General features: G+C 43.1%; 3 protein-coding genes across 5 annotated transcripts in view; 2 read left to right on the top strand and 1 right to left on the bottom strand.

Moving 5' to 3' along the window:
* rab31 (RAB31, member RAS oncogene family) overlaps nucleotides 1-24,916 on the bottom strand; it is a 188,389-nt gene that overhangs the window by 50,502 nt on the left and 112,971 nt on the right. The window lies entirely within an intron of this gene.
* tmem200cb (transmembrane protein 200C-b) lies at nucleotides 4,807-9,785 on the top strand. The gene is made up of 2 exons (XM_084007077.1): nucleotides 4,807-4,908; nucleotides 7,732-9,785. The coding sequence occupies exon 2, from the start codon at nucleotides 7,765-7,767 to the stop codon at nucleotides 9,337-9,339; it is 1,575 nt and encodes a 524-aa protein (XP_083863203.1). The 5' UTR covers nucleotides 4,807-4,908; nucleotides 7,732-7,764; the 3' UTR covers nucleotides 9,340-9,785.
* LOC311013017 (band 4.1-like protein 3) overlaps nucleotides 20,516-24,916 on the top strand; it is a 35,411-nt gene continuing 31,010 nt past the window's right edge. For all 3 annotated transcript variants that reach the window (XM_084008875.1, XM_084008874.1, XM_084008873.1), the window contains exon 1: nucleotides 20,516-20,650. The gene's annotated coding sequence lies outside the window, so the exon portion shown is untranslated. The remainder of the gene's footprint in view (nucleotides 20,651-24,916) is intronic.

Here is a 24,916-nt window from a genome sequence, read left to right as displayed (position 1 = left end):
CAAATTTGTGACCAGATCTAGGTTTCCCTGGACATGTTCCTGTTCCTGTAAAAACTCATCTTGTGTTGCTCTCAGGGTGAGCTCTTTTCTTTATTTCCTATACCCTTTGTGTGTGTGTGTGTGTGTGTGTGTGTGTGTGGAGGCTGACGTCTCTTTACAAAGACGTCAGCATAAAAAAAATGATTCTGTGTACAAACCCGTCAGCTCTCACTTCTGCCCTCTCATTTGAGTCTCCGCTGCTTCTGTCCCAGCCCTCCAGCCCAGATAAAAAGGCACCTCTTCTGAGGTGTTTCGCGAGGCATTATAAAACGGTTGCCATGGTTACCCAGTCTGAACAGGCTCCACATACAGGCAGCAGAATAGGACGGATGCAATATTTCACTTATTTTTTTCTTTTTTTTTAGAAAAAAAAAAGCTTTTTCCTCTCGTCAACACAAAAGCTGGACTGTTGGGTTAAAATGCCAAAGATTAAGACCCTAATAAATGAGACTATTGGTTGTGCTCTGTACATGGGGAGGAGGGGGGGGGGGGGGACTATTTGCTTCTTGCTCCAAGGTGGGTTCAATGCTATTTTCCACCTCATTTGGTCTTTGTTGTTTTTGTCCCTGAAGAGATGACCTATATTATCGAGGATGGAAGATCAAAGAAGGCTTTCTTGAGAGCCCATGAAGCTTGCATCTTACAGACCCAGAGAATTAGCTCTGATTGCACAACTGCCTCGCTGCACTGCAAAACGTGGCCATGGAGCTAATCAGAGAGGAAAACAGCTTCTTTGTAGCTACTCGGCCTACAGGATTCATGATCCTGCAGTTTAGGCGGGACAGAGCTTTTGATGTTGAGGATTTGCAATTACTGTCTCTTCTCGAGACAATGCACGCTCCGCTCGCTGCTGTTTGTTGTTCTCTTCATAAGCATCTTCGGAGAAAGGGGTGCAACAAAGAAAGTTCTTCCTTTTTTTTTTTTCTTTTGGCAAAGTTTGGGACAACTCAGTTGAGTCTTAAAAGAGATGTCCGAGTTCTCTATCTAGGACAGTCCATTACGTTCTCCACATTTTACCCATGAATTCCCATTAGTGTTACCAGCTGATGATATGTGAGCTAATACTGGCCTCTATTCCTGTTCAGGACCTCGGTTGCCTATTCATCAGCCATTTATACAGTAGAGATGAGACAAGGTCACTAGAGGGAAAGCGGCTACCTGCTGCTCCGCACTCCCATCCTCCCTTTCTCCCATCCTCCCTTTCTCCTTGGTAACCCAACTACCGGTCCCCGTGCCTGCTACAACTGGCCGTCTTGTTCCATTTCCAATCTTCCACGTGATGTCAGCGGCGCATTGGCTGCTGAGCATGGAAGGATGGACCAGAAATGCCCATATGTCTCCATGACCTGCATCAGTCGGTTTGCCGTCGCGCATCTCATTAGCTGCAACCACTAGCTGCAGATGGACCCTAGTGGTCATTCATCAAAAGGAGGTCTTCTCCCTGCAGTACCCGAGCAGACAATGGTGCTGAAAGATAGTTACGGTGGGAAACTCTCGTGTGATGTATGAGGCAGTCCTTCGTTTCACTGTTTGAGTTTCCCGTTGTGCAAGATAATGAACGTGGCGTGGAAACCAAAGGTCAACAGATTGATGTTTTGTGTTTGATTATTAATAATTGCATCCTGGCTCGGCGAAGAAAACTTTATTTAGTGTTGTTTCTTCTTGGCCCTGTTTTGTGCACTGAGAGCATCTGTGGTGATTTATGCATGAGGATGTTTGATAGTGTGATCCTTTTGGGAATTCGTGGAGTTCTAACGGATAATTCAGGTTATAAAACAAATCAGGTATAACAAATGGGTCATAGACTCTTTTTTTTTATAACTCAATCCCACACATCATTCTGCCGCTGTTAATGCTGAACACCAAATGCATATCAATCCAGCTGAAAATAGTCCCTTACAAATACACAATTTATTCCAATTTGAGTAGCCTTTTCCAAAAACTATGCCCATCTGTTTAGTGAAATAATTTGTAATTAAAAGATATACTTGTGACGTATTGTTTAAGATCTTTTTGTGTTGACAATAAGGACAATATATAATAATGTCAGCTGCATTATGGTTGCCCTGATTGCCCTTCTAATTAGAGAGGATGCAGATTTTTCATTCCTCAATAACTCATTCCAGAGTTTTCCTTCCCACTTTAACTGATGGCCCATTATCCTCCTAGAATTTGTAAAAGCCCTTTATTTTTAAGGCCTCAAAGGAAACACTGCTTTTATCTCTCCAACTGCAAAGCCCTCTGACTCCTGCCGCAAATACGACTGTAATGATGACAATGTTTCCCAGAGAGAGTTGATCTCTCACTGAGCCCGTATCCCAAGTTCCCACATCCCCAATTAGCCAGTACAGCCCAGGCTGATAGTGAAATGAACCCCCCCCCTTCAGCTCCGCACGCTGCTTCAGATATATATTCTCGCTCCTAACCAGCATATTGCGCACAGACAGCGTGTCTGACAAGTAAAGGAAGCTAGAGGGCAAAGTGAACGCTTTCTTCAGTGTTCTGGCTGTGCAGATACACAAGCGGAACAAAGACGGTTAGATTTCAGAAGGAGATCTGCTGGAACTATTTTTGACACTACAGTATGTGCGAGTGTACTGACAGTACTGCGGTGCACCTTCATCACCTGGGAGCATGGATGTGTGAGGGATGATCTCTTTTCTTTCTTATTTTTTTGACAAAGATCAGAAAATGGTATAGGAGTCGTACTATAGGAGACACATCACTCACGAGGGACAGGACTGGAGGGCAGTGTCTTAAACAACCGTGACGGATGATCATAGAGAATTAAATTGAATTATTGAATAACTGCTGCAGTGTGGATGGGAATGCCCCTCCCAAAGATGAAAGACCCAGTATTAGCAACGTGTGACATAACAAAAAAAGCTGAAAATCTCTCCAGTCGCTCCCTCCCTGTCAGTCTTTTCTCTTCTTCATATTGCCTTCCTTTCTCTTTCTGTGAATAAGAAGGCCCGCTCCATTACCGTGCTCTAGGTGAGTTTTATTACCTGGGAATGTCTCGATAAGAAATTGTTAAAGTCATAAGGGCAAGTTGGACAGTCTGCAGGAATGGATGCTAAATCTTTTGCAGCTTCTGCAGGAGAACGCAATCTAATACTCTTTCACCTGCAGGTCACAGGAACGACTTCCCATAACAATGCGATGGCAGTAACATGAGTATTTCACAAACGCAGCATCTTTGCCGGTAGCTGGATTATTTTTCTACTGCCCTACATTGTGGGAAGTTTTTCTTCTCCTCTTATAAAATCAAATCATAAAGCAGAACAGGTGCCGGCCAATCTTTGGCACAGAGCATCCATAGCCACCGTCAACAAAGATCCGTTTGAGGCAGCTCATCCGAGACCTTGTTTTGTGGGTGGCAAAGAGGAATCCGACTTTGTTTGTAATATGGAGGAGGTAGAAAAGATGTCAGGCTGAACTGGAGTGTACTCGCAAAGTGATTGGAATCAGGATTTGCTGAGTGAAAGTAATGTTTTTCATTCATTGGTGTGGTTATGGTTGGATTCTGCAGCTTATAGTTTATTTCCAAATGTATATTTAGAAAGTGTGATATGAAAATATACAGTAAATTGCATTTTTGGCACCAGCTGGCTTATCCACAGCTATACTTAAAATGAGTGAGATATGGATTTAAGGACACTTGGGACAGGCCGCCAAGGTTTCCACCTGTGCATCCACTCAGCATTAATCCAGTCATAGATTTCATATTATTTCTAAAATTACCAAACTCAGACAACGATTTTGTAAAATGGCTCCTGTCTTTCTCTTTCTGATGTCTTAGAGCAACCTATTTTGAAATATTTGTTCACAGAAACAGAGGTTTAAGAGGGTTTAAGCTCCTGTCAGAGGCTCAGAAACATCTGTTGTGTGTCAGTATCTTCCTATATTGCACAAGCTTAGAGCTATACTGAACGTGGCCCCAGACCTACAGGACTACACTGGTTAGCAGCATGGATTAAAGACAGCTCTTTAAAAATCCCCGGATTATTCCCCATGCCCACGTATACTTTGACTACAACTGCAGTGTGCACACTTGAGTTTTCTCTGTTCCTTTATTCTAATTTATGCCATGAACAAAACACATTTCTGGGTCATAAATCTGCAGTCAGCTCTCTGGAGCATCAGCTTCGTAACTCGTGCTCCCCCCCCTCTCCTGTATAGCTGCTGCCTCTGTCTTCAGTCTCACATCACTGAAACACATCTGGACTCTGTCATATTTAATTTTGTTAAACACGGGGATGCAGCGTACAAGCAATTACAGCAATGCAACCCGAGGGAGAAAGGTATAGGGAGAGGAATGCACGTGTTGGAGATGATGAATTAGTGGCTTTTACATTTCCATGACCTCGCCTCACTGGATGTGCTATTTGAAACCCATAACACCGTAATTTATTCATGCATTGTATTTTCCACCTATATTTCTCAGAGATGTGTGTGTGCAGTAGACTGTGCATGTACTTTGTCACCACTGCCATACATATTCCCAGAGCGTTGTGCAACCATTATTAAAAAAAATGCAACTGGCATCCATATGCTGGAGTATTAATTGACACGTTTAACTCAGCAGGTTTCTTATTTGTATGTGGAAGGAACCCTAGGAGGAGAAAGAAGATGTGGAAATGTTCGGAGTACAACCCAAAGTGTGATAAATGTCCTCAGCAGCCCTCCTTTTTCACGTTGCCCAATAATCGCCAATAGAAACGCAGTTGGCCCGCCCCTGCCGGTCTATTGTGAGTCCGCGTTCAACTGGAAACCACTCTTCCAGACTCAAAGTGGCGCACCACGACACGCACAGCTGAACGAGGAGTGCGCCTTTGAAGATGCTTGACTGACAAGCCGCGATATCTGGTAAGAGACTCGCATGTTTTGTGATATTTATTTCATTTCTTTACCTCCTCCGTCTCCACCTAAACATCCGCGCCTATTTTCGGTTTCATCTAATTCCTAGTTGATTGAAAAAGAGGCTGCGTCGAGGTTAAGGAAGTCTTAATTGTGGTACAGATGTAGGTTTAGTTAGGCAGCGTTTTTATAGCCTATATATATTTTTTTATCTCGATCAAATCGACGTCCAAGAGTTTGGATGTCAGGGAGGCGTTGGACTTGGAGCAATGCGCACTTCAGTCTGTTTACTTTATCCGTGAGATTAAAAATAATGATTTTGCTGCATGTTATATAAATATCTGTCTGTCTTACATATTTGATAGCCTACACCGATTTTAAAATATGCGAGAGACATAAAGTAAAAAATATATTTTTAAGGCAGATATTTGTATCCAGCTCAACTTTTTGTTCTTCGCGGCTCTTGGTGATGCGATTAAAGACAGATTCTATCATAAGTTATGGAGACAAATGGCTTAAATAACGGCGTAATGAGGACCACACGGCTCCTTAGTTGCAGCGCTGGTTCTGGAAGCATGGGCTTCGTCAGGCCGTGGAGGAGGTGTGGATGTTTGTCATCTTGTCTGCGCCTCGTGAGTCCAAGAAAAAACACAGTGTTTTGGGGGAGATGCGTCGCCGTGTGCTCTGGACATTTTCAGGGGGCACCAGCGCCTCGTATAATATGCTTCACGGTCTTTTTCTCCCCCCCAATGGAAGGGAAACAGATGCGCCGTCATGTCAACAGTCGATTACTCATCGCAACATTGCGCGAAAAAAAAAAAAAAAAAGCACGCGCGCTCCGCAGCTCGCGGACGGAGCCCGCGCGCTGAGACCGGCCTCCTCCGCGCCAGACGAGCGGCAGCTTCCTCGCGGGGAGACGAGAAAGCGAGTTTGGCAGCTTCCTGTTCAGCACCGCAGACAGAGACACGGTCCGACTCGTCCACGCCCACTCTCTCTCACCCCCGCTCCACGTTACCGCTGCGCCTCTCTCCGTTCAAACACACACACACACACACACACACACACACACACACACACACACACACACACACACACACACACACACACACACAATGAGCTCCACCTACGCGTTAGCAGTTTTTAGTGCGGGTTGACTTCCTCTCTCGCCCGGGAGGCATCTGAGTGCTCGTTGGACGCGGTGTAGTGGGAGAGTCCTTTCTATAAAACAGCGGCTGAGCACCGGTGTGCTGTTTGCTGAGGCTCTACTTTCTGCCTGTGATAACTTGGGTCGTAAAGGTTCGTCAGACCTGTCGAGGATGAGGGAGCAACACCCATAGCAACCGTCGAAAAAAAAAAAAAACGCCTCTTTAATTGTTGCTGTGAACGGAATTTGTGGAATAAGTTATTCATGAACCATAAGCCCTATAGTCACAGACAATTAGGCGTGATTAGTCAAATTAAATACCCAGCCACCAGCGCTGTCTAATGAACCAGCCCCATCCTCCCATTATCACTCACCACGTGTGGTTGGAACTCATCATCTGATGTCTGCAATCGTGATAAGTGTTCAGTGCCTCCGTTGCCCTTTTGGACCACGGCTTATTGTGTAATCAGAAGGCAAACATCTTACGTGGCAGAGAACAACCTCGGCGTGTAAACAAATGGCTAATATCTCATATTTGCCTCCTGTGATGTCGCCGTGTATGAAGGGGGATGTCGTCTTGGAGAGCATGCGTTGGGCTGATGAAGTGGTTTTGGGTGGAAAAGCAGGAGGAGGTTAGGAGAGAGTGATGCAGAAGGAGAAGGAGAGGTGGAGAGAACATGCCTGCTGGCCTCCTGTCTGGACACATTACATTTCCATCGGCTGATATCGCACCGGCACAGCCAGATATAGATAGCACTACTTGTTCTCTGCTGTCCGGTTGGGTATTTGTCTCTTGTTTCGCTTACATCATTGTATTTACAGATCCAGCAGCAGCAGCAGATGGATGTTATCTGTTGGTTTACTGACCATCTGATGACTAATATTCCATCTGTGTAGATTCTACCTGTGGGATAATCTCGGATACAGGGCCGGACTGATCCTCTAGTGGATCCGGGACCCCCCTCCCCTTTTCCCCCTTCCATTTTATCCCACGCTGGAACATGTAAGGCCGTGAGAACTTCACATCTTATTTCTCTACAACGTTGAATCATATATGACAACATCAAACCAAATTTAGGTTTCACTGCTTCACGTCTGCGTGGGTGTTGTTTCCTCAGATTTGACTGACAAACAACCCACGGACTGTCGTCGGATTTTCATTCAGCTAAAATCCTTATTGGTGCCTGGAAGTATGCGTGACAAAGCGTTTTTCATTCATTCCTTGTGTCCCAGACATTTCAAGCCAGTAGAGCGCAGAGGAAAAACAAAAATACGTAAATACAAAGCTGTTGTATCTGTGGTCGAAATATGTGTGTTCATGTTGGAGACCAGCACTCATAGTAGGAAGACTGAGAGAATAGGTTTTTGGGCCTTTTAAGGGTATCAGAACTAGATTTTTACACCTTAACATTTAAATTTGATGGTGTTTTATTTGTGCATGTTACCAACACATTTGTTATAAATTGTCGCAGATCAACCCCTGAGGGTTAGTTGCCAGCTTTGCCTGGTTGATAATCCTTGTATGTAAAACAAATCTGGATTACATGTGTAATCTCTCAGTGAAATGAACATATTCACTCCGTGTCTCCACTTGTCTGAACCGTCTTCTCATCATGTGAATCATTAACCTAATGCTCTCTCTCTCTCTCTCTCTCTCTCTCTCCCTTTTCAATTTCATGTCCCGCCAGGTTGAGTGACAAGCCTGCTGTCCAATCGCCGCCATGATAGCCACGGGCGGCTTGCTGCGCATGAACAGGCGCCAGGATTCGCTCCGCTCCAAGAACCGGGCGGAGAACAAAAGGAAGCGGAAAACCAAGAAGAAGAAGAAGAATGACGTGGTGGTGGTGAAGGGGAAGCTCAACCTGTGCTCCCCGGCCGGTTTCGTGGCCGCCGTGGGAGTCGCCGTGCTCATGGTGGGGATTTCCATGGCGGTGCTCGGCTACTGGCCCAGCCAGAACCAGCAGCAGTACCAGGAGCGCCGCAGAACCGGCGGGTACCACAGCAACAGGATGGGTTATTCCAAAAGTCTGCCTGTTTCCACCAACTTGACCCATAATAAGCCCCCCTCCGGACAGAGCGGTTTATACAACCAGAGCCATTCTAACAGCAGCGCCCCCGACCCCTCCCCCGGGTGCGGCTTCCTGTGTGACTTCCTGAATAACTACCTGTACTCGGACAATCTGAAGGTCTTCGGACCGCTGGTGATGGGGATTGGCATTTTCCTCTTCATCTGTGCCAACGCAGTCCTGCACGAAAACCGAGACAAGAAAACCAAAATCATCAACCTGAGGGACATCTACTCCACGGTTATAGATCTACACAGCATCCGGTCGAAGGAATACTCGCCCCTCAACGGGTTGGTGAACTACACTCAGTCGAGGAGCGCCGAGGGTCCGCCGGGCTCGTTCCCCGCCAGCGGGATGCTCACCCGGGGCTCCTGGCCCTCCACTGGACTCGGCCTCCAGGGCGAGTTAGGCGGAGACGACGTGTTCAGGCGGCCCTCGTTAGCCAGCAGACCTCGGAGCTGGTCCCGAGACGTCCAGACCTTCACGGACACCGTCTACAGCATCTACAAAGACTACAGCAATAGCGGCGAGCAGGCGCCGCAGCCGCGACAGTGGGAGACCACCTCCATCGTCACCTCCTCCGTGAACGCTTTCACCCTCCCTGTGATCAAACTGAACAACTGTGAGGTGGAGGAGAGGGCCGAAGCAGAGGGACGCTCAGAGGAAGGGCTCGTTGTGGAGGCTGCTGCTGCTGAAACCATTTGCAAGGAAGGACAAAGCAGCAGCAGCCAGGCGGCGGACATGGACACAAAGGAGGTGGACACCTCGGTGGAGGATTCTCCCCCGCCCCACCAGAGCCATGAGGACATAACCGCGGACACAGCTGACCAACAAGGGTTATCGCAGGCCCAGCCTCAACCACCATGGACCCAGCTGTTTCCTCCATCACCCGTTGCCAGGGCGATGGGGTCGCGGCTGTCGCTCAACTCCCTCACGGATCAGCCCAGGTCTGCGCGCCGCTGCAGCCTGTCTGTGTCTGTGTGTCGTCAAGGCGACAGAGCCAGGCGCTTCAGCTGCCCTCGCCTGGAGCGTACCAACAGCAAGGGCTACATCAAACTGGCTGATCTGGGGGGCGAGTCCTTCGAAGCCCCCGACACTGCTTTAGTGGACACCGAACAGGAAGTAGCAGCAGACGCAGCAGACGCAGCAGGAGACACAGCAGACGCGTCGGAGGGAGAAGCTCAGGGAGAGGACGATCTGGTGACACCCAGCCCCTCTGCAGAATCCTAGACTTTTTTGCTTATGAGCCACTAAAAAAAACAGTTTGATGTCTTGTTCTTTGCTTCATACCTTCTTCTCTGATTGCTGATGCGAAGCTGGCCTTTACAGAGGAGAGGAAAACGTGGAGAGCAAGCAGCTAAAGGACTATTGAAACATAGCCATGAACACTCAAGAGCAAAGCTCTTTATTAATTCCACGTCCACAGCTCCATATTCAGATGTAATTTTTCTATTTTTTCAATGTAGCAAGAGCAATACTAAAGACTTGTAAGAAGGTTTAGTAAAGATTTGTAAAAACAAAAAAAAAGGAAAATCTGATCCGAAGAGTTTTAATTTTTTCTTTTGTATAACAGTAGGGCAAACAATGTAGCTTGTAGAAATTGCCAAAACTGTCACTGAGAACTACTGTCTGACATGGTGTACTGTAGCATTAAAATATGCCACAGAAAAAGGAAATAGTCTAGAATTGTTTCTCTACGTCGTTCTGTGAATATACCACGTGAATAGTTGAACTGAATTGAATCTCAGGTAGACGTTTTGGTTTAGGATCGGGACCTTGAGGACAAGGCCTTCCCTGTGCACACTTGTTTATATGAAACATTCATGGTTGAATAAACTTGACTGTAACACCTCCTGCAGGGTCTCGTAGGTGTCCTTGTGTGATGTTGGATTAAATGCTGACTGTGCAATAATGTTTTCCAAATTGGCTTTTAGAAACAATAAATGAAAAAGATGAAACACCGCGGGAATATAAATGATTAGGCCTGCAGTTGGTATAGATTTTGTTTCCCTGCACTCATTACTGGGAAAGACTGCAGTGGTATTGATGCCACGTTGTCTGTACTAACTGAACCGAGACCAGTAACCTATAAGTGACATTTACAACAGCTTTTTTAATAACGGTCTCCACTAATAAAAATGGGAAATGAGCAGAGGGTTATCTGCTGATTCAGATGGGTGACAAAGGTCAACAGTATGAGCCCTGTGTGAAAAAAATCTGCAATACTTTTCTCATAGCTTTCAGTTATGGAAAGTAATTTGTATTCAAGTCATGTATTTAGGTACAATTTTAAGTTATTTTTCTAGATTACTTATATTTTTATTAATTTATTTTAATCTAAACTTACCCAATACAATGCACTTTTTACTCCACTGCATTGATTTGACTGGTATACTCATGAGTTACTTTGCAGGTTAAGCATAAAAAATACACTTAGTTGCAAAAAAAAAGTTGTGCAAAACTGACCGACATAAAGACATCTATGATACGTATAATCATACTGCAGGGTGTGTGGGTGATGAAATATCAAGGGGCTGCACGGCGGTGTAGTGGGTAGCCTCACAGTGAGAGGGTCCCGGGTTCAATTCCCAGTTAGGGTTCGGGTTCCTTCTGTGCGTAGTTTGCACGTTCTGTGAGCGTGGGTTCAAATTAGCTTCACCTTGACTGGCAAATTAATTCACATGCTACTTAGTATTTCACCTAACACTGACAGGAGCATTCTGCTGCATGAGCAGAATGACTGATTTTGCTCACTTTCTATACTTTCCTTATGCTATTTACTGGTCATTTTGGGTGTTACTACCTAAAGAAACTGAATACTGCTTCCGCCATTGAATTTACACATTTCTTTATCTTCTTGTAATAGCCTGCATGCAAAAAAATACAGTTTATGTAATCAACATTACCTTAAAGTTCGGCCTTTGGTTTGCAGCCTTTTATCTTGAAGCAGCAACATGTAGCTCAGCCTAACGAGGCCATCTAGTGGTCATGTGACCATAGAGACGATTATCAAAGAGACAGCTCTTCCTGCAAACGTCCACCAGGGGGCGATGGGACTACGCTGCCTCCGTCGTCATCGTGGGCGTGCCCGTTTAAGAGTACTATGGGGGCCTGTTTTTGTTTTTTTGAGGCAGGAGGGGCGGGGTTTAGCTCGGTCACCGTCTCTGGGAAGGTTTACCAAAGCAGACGCTTACAGGTGTCTGGTCCTTTCGACCCGGACGAGACCCGCGTCGGGATTCCTGGTCTTCAGTAACACACACGGGTGTCACCTGGCGTCAGGCAGTTGGTTCCTCGTCGTAACCGTCAGGTAAAGTGTTTTATTTCAGTTGGCTGTGCTTAACTTAACTTACGTGTGAACCACTGGGCAGCGTCAACGTACAGTTAGCGGCTATTAACGTTGTTTTAAGTTCGATTTCCACAACCTGACGCGCGTATGTCCACTCAGTTGTGTTTTTCATTTTCGTCTTTTTGTCTTTCTGTTTCAAACACCGGGGGTTTCCAACGCTGACCTGCTGCTGCTTTCCCCGCTGACTTTAACATGGTGAGTACAAGCGTGTATTCACAAAAGAGGGAAGTGTGACACACAAACAGTGAATCAGTTAACGCAGGAAGATAAAGACGGGCAATGTCAGAAGAGACATCGCTATCCTAACGAGGGCTGTGGGGTCAAACAGAAGGCCAGCGTGTTGCGTTAAGGGTCACAAATGTTGCTTTCCCCATGTTTTTTTTAAATTACTGGGCTGTACAAAAGGTTGGTGTAGCAGCTCTTTAAAAGTGAATGTATTTCTAAACCACTACTTGGCTTTTCTGGTGTTAGGATGACCAAACAAAACCCTCAGCTTTTCTTTGACCTTTGGTCTGAAGCCCTTTTTTTTTTTTACTTAGGTCACTTCTGGGGACATTACATTGACTTTCATTCATTTCCTGGAAGCTTACCCTAGCCCTAACCATAACCACTACTGGCCTAACCCAAAACCTACACTTAACAAATGACCAAAAAATCGTTTTCCCACATTTGGACAAGCCAGCGCCAATTAACTGGTCTATAGGCTGAAATGTGTCCCCAAAGGTAACCTAAGTTAGCAACACACACACACACACACACACACACACACACACACACACACACACACACACCCCTGATCAAAAGTTTGCTGGTCAAAGGCAGACAGTTCGGAAATGGGAAGTCATCACAGCATGTGTTTTCCGCTGCTGTTCTCCCCCAAAATAGAAAATGTGCATGAATTGATGAACGAAGAGCTCTTTGTTTTAATACTCCGTTTCATGGACTCTTAACTGTGCACATGCACTAAAAGAGGTACTTAAACTTTACTGCGTGGTCATATTTTTGGGGTAATTTTTGATCCATACGGCTGCAATGAAGTCCAATCATATATTTCTAAGATGGACTATTGCTTTTTTATAGAGCCACATGGTCACTCTTCCAGTTGAGTATACAGGTTTTATGAGTTTTTAAATGATGATGGTGAATGTACAGGGCCATGGAGATAAGGCTGGGCAAAGTCTGTGGGACTTGTCATGTTCATTGGCTGGTGGTAACATGCATGGTCCTGCAAAGTGCTCACGAGGGATTGGAAGCATTTGCTGAGCTTGTACTTTTAACTGTGACCATGACTGACTTTACTTGTCTTTTAGAGACAGTAAGCAAAAATGCAGTTACTGTATATCATATGCCTTTTTAGGCAATACCTCCTTCCGTAGTTTATAACTTGAAATTGTCTGTATTTAGAGGTGGCTACTTAAATGATAGTGTATTGCCAGAGGGTTTGGTTGCTCCTTGAAATTCTGCTTAAAAATAGAAAACAGAACCCAAAAACTCACATGCTAGATATATAATTAAGTCATAAATATCAACAATGCAAGTGGACAGCCCCTGCTAAAAAAAACCCCGAAATGTGACTTCAAACCTTTAACCTCCCAATAAAAGAGATGTTTGTCCTCCTAGCAGTAGTGGAAACAAGTTGTTAACACTGAAGTGATCATTTGTTGGCAAACAGTTGCTTATATTTACCCATCATGCTGTTAATGAGCAATATTATCCCCAACGTGTGTGAGTGCCCACCAGGCAAATTTAAGTTCTATATTAGCCCTCTCATAGCTTTTGGTTTCTACCAACTCCTGAGGGAAATATCTTGCTCTTTAGCTGCTTAATGCTCCGATATGTTTACCAGCTTGTCCCACTGTCTGTTTGGGACCAAGCAGCTAGTGCACAGTAGGCTTTTAGAGTGTTGAATTTAACCATGAGAGTTAACATTAAGTGGGGCCAGGGTTCAACTCGGGTTCCATGTGGAGTTTGCATGTTCTTGCCTTGTTAGCGTGGGTTTTCTCCGGGTGCTCTGGCTTCCTCCCAAAGACAGGTTAGTTGACTCTAAATTGCCCGTAGGTGTGAATGTGAGCATGAATGGTTGTCTGTCTCTACATGTCAGCCCTGTGATAGATTGGCGACCTGTCCAGGGTGTACTTCGCCCAATGTCAGCTGGGATCTGCTCCAAATCTGAAAGTTGCACTCACAGATTACAGCTTGCCAATACTGTCATACATACTGTAAATGATGTGATGCCAACTGTGACATGGGGAAAGGGTTTGAATCTGTGTGGATGACCCTGTTTCTTGGCTGTTTTTTCCAAAACAGGCCACAACACAGGAAGGTTGTAATTATGGGAAAGCAGCGGGGAATTTCCAAACTCTGACTTTCACTGGAATGCAGCAGCATAATGTTTAAAAAACTGTCTGTTTGATCAGGTATGATGACGCTGATTAGGTGTTACAGTTGAAAGGCCAGTTTTGGTGACCTACATCTTGTGACCCCGATGACCTTTGCACAGAATCAGGGAATGTGTTCACTTTTGAATGTTATTTCATTCCTTACTGTGTGGCGTCAGGATGACATAAGGAGATTTAATCTCAGGGTCATTCCTTCATTCATGTTCAATTACTGCTCATTCTGCCGCAGCCTTCACTCTCCAGGGGAGATTTCCTACTGTTGTTTTCATGTAGTGTTGCCAGTGATAAAGTCTATCCCTGCCCATTCGTCTTAGGAATTTAAATCCTTACTACTGTCAGATCAATTCATGATCAATAGCACTGCTGGCATTGTACTGGAGGAGGAGACATTGCTTCACCTGATGCTCTTTGATGCTGTGACTCACTTTGCTGTGTTTGGCAAAATGAAGGACACGGAAGGGCTCATGTGTGTCAGTCAGAAATGGAGGTTAAAGGTTAAAAGAAATGGTCTGCAAACCTCTGGCAGTATAAGGAGTTAGTGATAAGATATGCAAAGGTTGAACTCAAGTTATTTCTTAAGACATTCTTCGGAACGAAAGTGCTGAGCCAAATATTGAGTTAATAGATTTCACCCATAATCTTCCTACAGAGCAGACATTGTACGGTCAGGATTGTGGGTGGTCGGTTATCAAACTGGGTTATCAAATTCCCAGTATCAAACACTTTAATCTCTGTAGCTATTTTTCATATAATATGACCTGTCTTTTAAAAAAATGAATGAGAAAAAAAATCACATTTCCTTTTAATTTTTTCTCACAACTTAAACCTATTTATTCAAACTCAATCAAATTTCCGCATATTGGTAAACAGTACAGCATGCTATTTTTCATACATTCACATTGTGAGGATTACATTGATACTTTGAGGCAAGCACAATATTTAAAATAGTTTGTACTATTTTTATTATTGATTTTATCTTGCAATATTATTTTTTTCAATATATTGATTAATCATTTTGTCTGTCAACAAAATTTCTCCCTAGTTAACATTCAAACAGTTCGACAGTTAATAATACATATATATAAACAATAAATCAATTATCAAAATAGTTAGGAGCAGTTGCTGATTGATAGTTAAGCATAATTTCAAATCGAATAAGAAAACAACTTTTTTATAATGACTTTCGTGATGAGCTGTAACCACCATGTACTTGGAAGTTCAGTTTGGATTACATCAACAGCCAAAGTGTGTATCCACAAAAAGACACCGAACTTCTCCCTGCTCACTTATTTCTAACATCACAAGCATCAGCCCACAAGTGCAAAATGCAAATGAAACCACCCATGGTCAAGAAATCAACCCGTTTTTCTTCCCCTGGGGTGTGCAGTCATTCATTCAGTGAGTTGAATTGAGCTCAACTTGACACGTGAGTGCAGTACTGCTTACGATCACTAAAGCCTTTGGGGAGTGGCAGAGATAACACGTATGACTCAATCTTGTTGAGTGGAGAGATAAGCTTGTTGGGAGTAGTTTGGTTATCTACCAGCGTTGCCTGATCACTTGAGAGCAGCGTGGGGTTGCCTTATAAAGCTACAACACCTGCGATGGCACCATGACAGTCCCAGGGTATTTATAGTGGATCCCAGAGAGTTGTTGTTTGTCGGTCGGTCCAATTGGTACAGGTGATCCCCATACTTTTCATCTAGCAACACCATCAGGCCAAAAAAATGTTGCTTGACATCGGCACATTTGCATTTAACACAGAGCTGCTAGCGTGGCTGCAGTCGGATAGTCCTTTTTTTTTTGCTTAAGAAGGTTCCTAAATGAGTGGAATGACCTGGAAGTATTCAAGGGGCAGCCTTGATAAAAGCTGGTCAAATTGAATTGCCAAGGAAAGGTAATTAGCAGGTGCTTGCAACAACTCAGAAGCTCCGTAGTCCAAACCACATCGTCAAACTTAATAACTCCTTCAACCTTGGCAAAGGTCGATCCTCCTGTTCTTAACCTTCACAATAAAAGCCCATGACGTATAATATTTACAGGCAAGTATTTTTCCTTCCCATCTCATTCCCTTGCATCACGCCCCCGGTGTGTAAAGGCCTTTAGTCTTGTTTTAACATGAATACAGAAGCGTATTTCATTTAAGGTTTAAGAAAAAAGGAGTTGTAAAATAAGAGAAGCCTGATTGAACATCACCTTTGGTTTCAAAAGAAAAGGGAATGTGTTGTGAAAATTAAATCTATATAGTGATGCTACTGCCTCAACCACTTTCTACACTGCTGCTGAGTGCTGAAATGCTGATATCCATAGAAAACTCTAAAAGGGAAGAAGGATTCTAATTACTGCTGCAGTTTTGGTTTTTTTTTTTTCCAACCACACGTGCTGCCCCTCCCTTTCCCTAAAAAAATGCCTGGTCTGCAATCACTTGACGGGCACAATCATTAGCCTACTGCTTTCCAAAGGTTACAAATGCAGATCGCATTTACGATTGCTCAAGATAAGATGTGCCTCCTACGTGGAAAAAACAAGAAGGGGAGTGCTCCTCATCATAGAAATAATCCCTTTTTCACATTAATCAGCATTATGTCCCCTTGGCTTTACATGAAAGGGTGCCACAGATGAAAAGACTGACTTTTCTATTAGGAGGGCGTAGTGTGAGCAGGCAGTGCACTCAAGATGGGGGGTGGATTTGGGAGCTTTGGCCCAATTTGGGGTGTCAAAATCTGACTCTAATTTGGCATGTTTGCTTGCTGACCTACAGCCCTTTGGGAGTGAATGCATTCACAGCTGAGTAGAGCTGGACAGCAGGGGATAGTAGCTTTGGTTAGTTATGGGAAAATGAGAAAACAGAGCTGGAGCCAATTCACTTCGAGTTCATTGAGTTCAAAGTGTAATAAAAACATGACAAATAACATGATAAGCATGAAGTTTCCCTGCTCCGTAGTAGATTGAAACATTGGACAATGGAACTTTTTTAGATTTAAACATCAGCCTGAGAGTGCTCTTATTAGAAATACATTTATTTTAGGACAACATAAGCTAAGCTAAGATGCAGTATACATCATCTGGTGTGAAAAGTCTGTGTGTGCGAAAGGCCGAAGACAAAACTGGAAACATAACGCAGTGTTTGGGAAGAGATCTTTTTTGAACAGCAGTTATTTCCCCCCTGGCCCCGTGGATGGCAGGCAATGCTGGCCTGGACTTGCTTTTTAATAATTGGATCACATGGGTGATTTGCCATGTATTATAAGGGACATGCTTCAATATAACTATGTATTGATGAGGTGCCAGCTTGCTTGTTCTGACCGCAGCACTGGAAATTAGATTGCTGTAATGAGGTTCGTAAGGTTACGGATTTAAGAGACTTGAGTATATACATATTTTCACATCAGGATGTTATGTTTTTTGTTCTTCCAAAACTTGGCCTTGCAGTATTACCTTTTTTTTTCTTTTTATAAAAAAATGTAATTTGATTTGCTAAGTGCCAAATTGCTGTGTAAGCAGAAGATCCGTATAATGCAACTTCCCTCCTGTAAGTTTTTTATAATAGTGTAAAGTTAAAGAGACAGTGGCAGCATTGATTGTGAATTTTGCGTGAGAGGGAAAACATAACCTTCCAAAATTATGTTAATACTTGCGAGAAAAGACATTGTGTTCAAGGCTAAATGAGTTCAAGGTCGGGCTTCGGAGCGGATGAGCTGCACAGGAACTAAGTGTCTGTACGCAGCAGAAAAAAGTGAAGAGTTAAGCAGCCACATAAGCTAAGTGGAGTACAGAGATCACATGTTGTCTGTCTTGTGTGCTATTAATCATTCTGCTGACCAAGGGCTCTTCTGGAGGCTCTAAAGAGTCATAGATTTGCACTCACATTTATCGGCAGGTCACTATACATACAGAGAGTGAGAACTCATAGACAGTAGAAGCTGAATGCTAGATATCTCTGTAGGGGCAAACATTTCCTCACCACGTCAGTTATCTTAAAGAAATTTCCATTTAATCCAAACTTTCCAGAGATTGTTTGTCAATCAGGTACAGTGGGTAAACACTTTCTGTGCAGTGGAGATTGTCAACATTTTACATGAACAATATAGGAAGATAGAGACTAGAAAACAAGTGAAAACGAATGCCTTTTTATCAGTCAGGAAAAAAAAGAGAAAACCTGGTTAGGAGTTGCACACTTTCACACAAGTCCTGAGTGAAAATAGAAGTTTGTGTTAATATTTTTCAGCTTATACTGTAATATTTCATAGGTTGTGCCGCTTTGGCTCTTAGTAGCTGCCTTGTGTCTTGTGTTTTTGTTGGTTTCTTTAATGTTTTTGTCCCGACTTAATCTGCATAAGTCATTAAAAATACATCTAATTGACCAACATATTCATCAATTGAAGCTCCGTTGCAAGTAGAGACTTTTAATGATGCCAGTATGTGAACATTGATATTCCCTTTTTTGGAGACGAGCTAATCCTTCATCTTCAATTAAAGAGTCTTTAATGCACCCACTGGCCAGACGGCCCACGATGAGCAATGTCTCAGACAACCAGTCTGCTCATGACAATACTGCACCAGTCTCCACCTCCTCTAAATGTAGATGACTATTGTTTGGCTGTGCAGAGGACAGACATCCTAGTTGTTACTACTTAATATACAGTGTGTATTCTCAGAGAGACGTGCTGTGGTCTAGCTCATCATGTCTGTCCTTTTAAAAAGATGACATGAAAGGGGAAGTGAAAGAACCTGTTTGGAGAAATGTTGGATTTTACAGTATGTGAAATTATTAATGCGCAAGTATTACAGGGTCACAAGAGCTACCGTAATGATCCTTGAAGCTGTATGGCTGCCTCTTCTCATATTGTCGCCCACATAAAAACACATTCTTAGACCTTTTATGGTTACGGGAACTATCGCATTAGACTCCGAAAGGACGCTGCCGTGAGTTATGACAGTGTCACTGTGAAAAAAAAATTCCTGACAGCCCTTCTCGGCTATTATTTCTCCTCCCAGCGTCGAGGGTTGCAAGAATATTTTTTACTGCTTAACCTCAATGATGGTTGCTTGTAAAGTTGGTGTTTTAGGAATTTAAACTTGCACGTGAAGGAGCTCAATCCCCTTTGGATGGTATTGTGAATTGTATGTCTTCAATGTAAAACATTCGTTGTTGTTGTGCTTGTTTTATGAGCTGTGTTACAATTAGCTAGAGGCTGAATGAGGAGCCTGCTGTCTGCCTGCTGTATATAAGAGTTGCACTGTGTGTTATTACATTTACCCTCTATTTTCTGCAAAGCATGCCTGCTATGCATCCGTCACTATTTATGGAATTTGTGTACAGCTGCAGCAGAAAATTCTCTGAAGCCGTGAAGTGCACGAATGTGTGTTTTATATCTGCATTGTGTACTGTAATGTATTGGCATGTGGCATACTACTTGAGCATGAAACCAATTAGATGAAATAAAAGTCAAATGGGTGACCGAGCTGGGTCAAGTTCCCACTGGGAGGCTGGAGGCAAAACCCTCAAATCCCCAGAGGGAACAACCCAGACACTAATTAAAAACATGCTTTTATGTCTGCATTTGTGCACACACAACCACATGTATGAACCTCGACGAGGGCAGCAGATGTGTGTGTGTGTGTGTGTAAGTGTGTTTGTGTGTGTGTGTTCATGTGTGCACTATATTGGCTTGTTTTAATATGTCTTGTATAATGCTTTTTGTCTTCGATAAGCTTTTTTTGTGGCTGGTCCAGGATAAGCTACTTTTAACAACTTTCTATACCGTTTAGTAGCTTAATGTACAACAATGGATCCTATTTCATTAGTTCATCATGAAACATTTTAAGAATTTGAAATATGCTGGTGAACGAAAATTTGAATGGTTGTTCTCTTTAGATGTTTTAAGTTTGCCTACTTTTTTGTCTGGAAACAAAGCAAGAATAAATCAATTTATGCTGATGTCTCCAGCATTGTATGGTAGGCTATATGTTTTGTAAGTGATGTTTTTTTCAGTTAATTTGGTTGTAAATAATGATGGTCTGAAAACATGATTTGTTTTCGTTTACTTTTTTTGTAGCATACTTTTACTGACTTTTCATGAATTTGTGGCATCTACATATGCAGCAAATCATCATTTCCATTATTGATCAGTCTGTGGACTTGTTTCTCGATCATTCATATGGGCTATACAATCAGAGAAACTGAACAATTCTGAAGGGATTTAATCGAATTGCATGTTTTGTTCAACCAATAATCCAGAATCCAATGATATTCTGTTCACTGTTACACAAGAGACAGAAAAGCATCAAATCCTATTTTTTGTTTTTGTTTTAATTAATAATTAATCGATTATTACAACAGTTGCAAATTATGAAATGTTTTATCTAATTGATCAATTGATTCATTGTTTCCATTCTAGTGCAATGTAAGCTTGACTTTAGCTGTAGAAATTGGAAGAATTAATTCAAGTAAAGTACAAGCATCTCAATACTCCACTTTGAGTACTGTGTGTGTGTGTGTGTGTGTGTGTGTGTGTGTGTGTGTGTGTGTGTGTGTGTGTGTGTGTGTGTGTGTGTGTGTGTGTGTGTGTGTGTGTGTGTGTGTGTGTGTGTTGGGGGGGGGGGGGGGGGCTGCTAAGATAATGCCCCGGCTGTACTGATATCCCACAATTCTACTCAGCTGCACGGGGAAGCCTGATAGGCTGGTGGAAAGGGGGAACTGCAGCAGAGTAGTAGCACCGCTGTCAGGAAGCAGAAGCCCACTACGAACGCAACAGCTCGCGTAAACCAGCTGAACGAGGACGGTTTAAACCTGGTAATACACCTTTTCCCTTTGCTGCTTCTCTCCTTTCATCTTTTCCCTCGAGGCCGCCCTACGACCCATGAGACGCGCGCGCGCTTCCCGGTTTGTTCGATTCTCTGTAATATTTCCTCTCGCCATATTCGGAGCGTCTGACCGCAACACCCGTGGCCGATGATAGGTAATTTACATTAAAATACACTAACGTAGTCGGGCGGAAAAGTCGAGTGTACGTGGCTAACCGTGTCGGAAAAATAACCTTTTTTTTATCCCGTCGTTTAAGCATGGTAGCATTACGGTGCGTAATAACAGCGTAGCGACATGTTTTTGCTGAATGGGCTGCCTGCAGCGGCCGTTATTTTGAAGCTAAAAGTCGGATATTTCAAAGCAACAAGGTACCGTGCGCTAATGTGCTCCAGTTTCGACGCTGAATGTGGAAAATGGGTTTCAAAAACGGGGCGATAGAGATGGATTTTCCCATCTTAACCGCCACCGTTTTCATCAGTGAAGGACAGCGCTGAGTCACTGGCGGACACGGTAACATTTCAGGACAGTTAATAGATTATAATGGTTAAATTGTCGGAAGGTTAAGACGACATACTTGGGTGTTTTTGATCTGCAGTGCGGTAGGCGTGGTTAGGGGCAGGATGACACGGTCTGGATCCACTTTTAGCATCCTGACATCCTTGTAAGCACGAATTGCAATGGCCAGAGCCTGACTGGACAATTTAATTAAGATGCACAGTAAGCTGTTGTTGCAGTAGCATCGAAAGGCAGCAACATCGCGGGCCTCGTTTGCAGGCTTCCGTAGTACAGTCATTGAGAGTATATCTTTTTTTTTAAATCATAGTCTAAATAACATAACCTGTTAACAATGTGTTTGAATATTGGGATGATTATGATTATTTCTGTTCTACGTGTGCTTTAAACACTGCTGACATTCTTTGATATTTATGATGAAGATCTATCTGCCAAACCTAGCGTCAATTCAAATCAGCTTTATTTATACAGCACAAATTCACAAATGTATCTCAGGGGGCTTTAGAAATTCTAGTACAAGGATGACCTTTATCAGTAGACCCTTGATAAGAAAAAAAACAAACTACAAATGATATGATTAGGTCACAGTAAACTTGCTACTGAGAACCACTGAAACACAATGGGGTCACGTAAAGGTAAACAGAAACAGATGACATTGCCTCAGACTCACCGCAGACTATATTCTCACATGTTGTAGACCAAATGATGAATTGACAAAATAATCAGCAGATTTTGTGATAATGGAAATACCCCAACTTAGACTCTGGGAAATTGTGATAATTATGAGTTGCTGTCCTATTTCATAAGTGTATAGCCCTTTGGCTAGGATGGAATTTTAAAACAACTCACTGTGATTGGGGTGTAGGGATGCACCAGCTGATGTCAACAACCTATTTTACACGACGCTGTCCTGCCGACATTATCAGTAATCAAGTCACAGCTGATTTACTGATTACCTTTTGCTAATCTCATAAAATGCTTAATACCTATTGGCCCGTCTCAGCCACAGTATTAGAAGTTATTAGCTCCCAGATTTAGTTCTGATCTTTGACATTAGCTGAGGATTTTCCATTTGTCAAAGAAGCTATACAACTGAACTGAGTCCTGCTATATGTATTCCAGGTGTTTACCCTCCCAGACTCATTGGGGATGTCTGTGCCTGGCCTTAAGTGACTTCATGGCAACAAAGACATATTGATTGTGTTGAATAATAAAGTGCACAGTCAAGTTGAGATAACAATTAGTTTGCTGGTCTGTCTGTTGTATCCCTGAGTGCTTTGCTGCGAGTGACAGTAATGCTAAGAATGTAAATGCAGCAAGCAGATAGGATTTATGGCCTCCTCAGCAAAAGTGCTCTCAGCTTGGAGTCACCTTCATGCGAACAGACTGCCTTCCCCAATTTCTGCTGTTGAGTTATGGAGTGTCTAGTCTGGTTCAGTCTACTAGGGTTCAGCAAAAACGTGTTTGAAAAGTCTCTGAGATGGCTACTAAACAAAAACAAAAAAACCTCAAACATGTAAAAACCTATTTGTTGACATGGAACCACCATCATTTAATAGTGGATGATCTGAATGGCTTGTAAACTGAGTTTCCAGTTAATTAGGTACACCTAGGTGATTTATTGTTGTATTAAATTGCATTTTAGCTCAGTATGCCTAATACACTGGCACCTGAGCATATATGCAGAATATGTCTTTATCCCAACACTACTTAAGTGATGAGGTAGCAACGCATCAGTGATGTTACTTTTACTTTTTATGCAGCTTGGTATTTTTATAGAAGCTTTCGTTTTTGGTTGGCTGTGTTGGCTCTATAAATGAAAAATTAGTTGCCTCTACACTGTGCAGCACCAGAGCTGGAGAATATTCTGGCTGAACCCGCTGAGGTTGAAAACAGATCTGTTTAGCTGTTTACATTTTTTAAATTGTTACTTGCAACACTACACTGCTAAGCTGCGAGATGTTGTTGAGAAACAAACATTATGACAGCTTGTTGTAGGTAAAACTCACTAGAGTCAGACTAACAATGAGATCCCCCTTGTATTGCTGGTTACACCAGTTTAGGTGGACTGACTACAGGGAAGACGCGTTGGACGGCGTCATACTGTTGCCACCTCTTTACTGTCCAATCAAGTTAAATTTTAGCTCTGTCCATGCCAGTCTTTTCTCTTTTTAATTGTGTAACTTTATTCTAGTGCTGCAGGATTATTTTCAGTGTGGATTGGTGTGGTGATTATTTTCTTGATTATTTTGCATGAACAAGTCATTAAACCAAGAAAAATGTCCATCATAGTTTATCTACATCTGTAAATCTGAGTTTTTTCACAAAGAATCACAGAAAACCTCCACTTTCGATGTCGATTTTAAAGAAATCTTAGAGGGGGCAGCCCTATAGTCGGTGCACGCAGAGCTAATGTTGCATCTATTGCATTGTATGTCACTGCAGTTGAAAATATTCACTGAATGCCTCAAATCTAATGTAAATGTTAAGTGACTACAAATGTAGGAATGGACATAGCTCACCTTACAGTGGAACATCACATTCATTATAAGATATATTGATACTTTTGTTTAGTTGTTTTTAGTTGCAACACTTTGGGGATCTGTAGCCCTTCAGCAGAGGTGTCTCACTTGAGTGGCCAGACCAGCTATGTGGTGTCCAGTTACAGTAGCTGGGTTTCTGTGTGTATGACAGCTGTCAGCCCTGCAGCCATGTAGAGGGGTCTCATCAGATGCTGCAGGCCTGTTCGGGATGGGCCGCTCGGGATGGGCCTGGACGTGTCAAAATACAAAAAAACGCCAACCATTCCCCTCCATGTAACCTCCGTTAGCTCCTGGGGGGGTTATGAGTGTGGGGGCCGGGGTGACGGGGAATCGGCCCAGCTGTGGTGTAGTCCGGCTAATGGCACTCAGCACAGATGGCAATCCCTCATCCTCCCGTGTGTGGGTGTGTGTGCACAGGCCACTTTCCAACAGTATGCATTACAATCACAAATGGACCTTAAAATGGACGTTTGCATGCATGGGGCAGCACCACAGTGTTCAGCATCAGTGATCAATTGTGTAATGCAGCTACATACTGATAAACCTCTGCTGGGCTTTTAGCACGGGAATTAATATCCACTGCAATGGGTTGGCTCACCAATCTGTCTGAATGTGATTTGGTTTCTGATTAAATGGTTTTGTGTACTGGTACGCAGTGGGATCAAATAACTGTAGGTTACTTTAATTTGTGTAGGAAAGAAAAAATAGGAGTGTAGTATTAATTATGTAATTGTTCTTCTGAGGAAAGTTTGTTTCTGAAGGAAGACAAGTGATAGCAGGTTTCTCCTTGTCCCTCCTTGTTATTCACATCAATAAGAATGAGATTTTTACCTGCACTCAGAAAGGAGTCAAGTGAATAGTTCTGTTAAATGTAGTAATCTGACAGATATATTTGATGGCATCTTTGACACTAATTGCTTATTCTTGTAGTGTTGCATTTTCTGTAGCCAATGTTTGCGTTTCTCACCATTCTTCAGTTTCTTCAGTCATGGTGGCTGTTCATGATAAGTGTAGAGTTCTTAGATGTACAGATGTGAGAAGCATGTGCGTGGCTGCCTGTTAGGGTGGTGGGTGACGATAGCCAGTTACATTTTGGATCCGGTTCCCAGTCGGCAAAATACCTTGACTGAAACAACGATTCTATGATCAAAGCTTTTTGGGCACCTCCCTCTTTTTATTTGCAAGGAGCAATGAAAAT

The sequence above is a fragment of the Eutrigla gurnardus genome (assembly GCF_963514095.1).
Source record: "Eutrigla gurnardus genome assembly, chromosome: 4".
NCBI lineage: Eukaryota > Metazoa > Chordata > Actinopteri > Perciformes > Triglidae > Eutrigla > Eutrigla gurnardus.
The sequence above is the reverse complement of the archived record's forward strand: the minus strand, read 5'-3'. Positions and strand labels throughout refer to the sequence as shown.

Bases quoted from the DNA above. Each gene is read 5' to 3' on its own strand.
- tmem200cb (XM_084007077.1), top strand. From the start codon at position 7,765: ATGATAGCCACGGGCGGCTTGCTGCGCATGAACAGGCGCCAGGATTCG.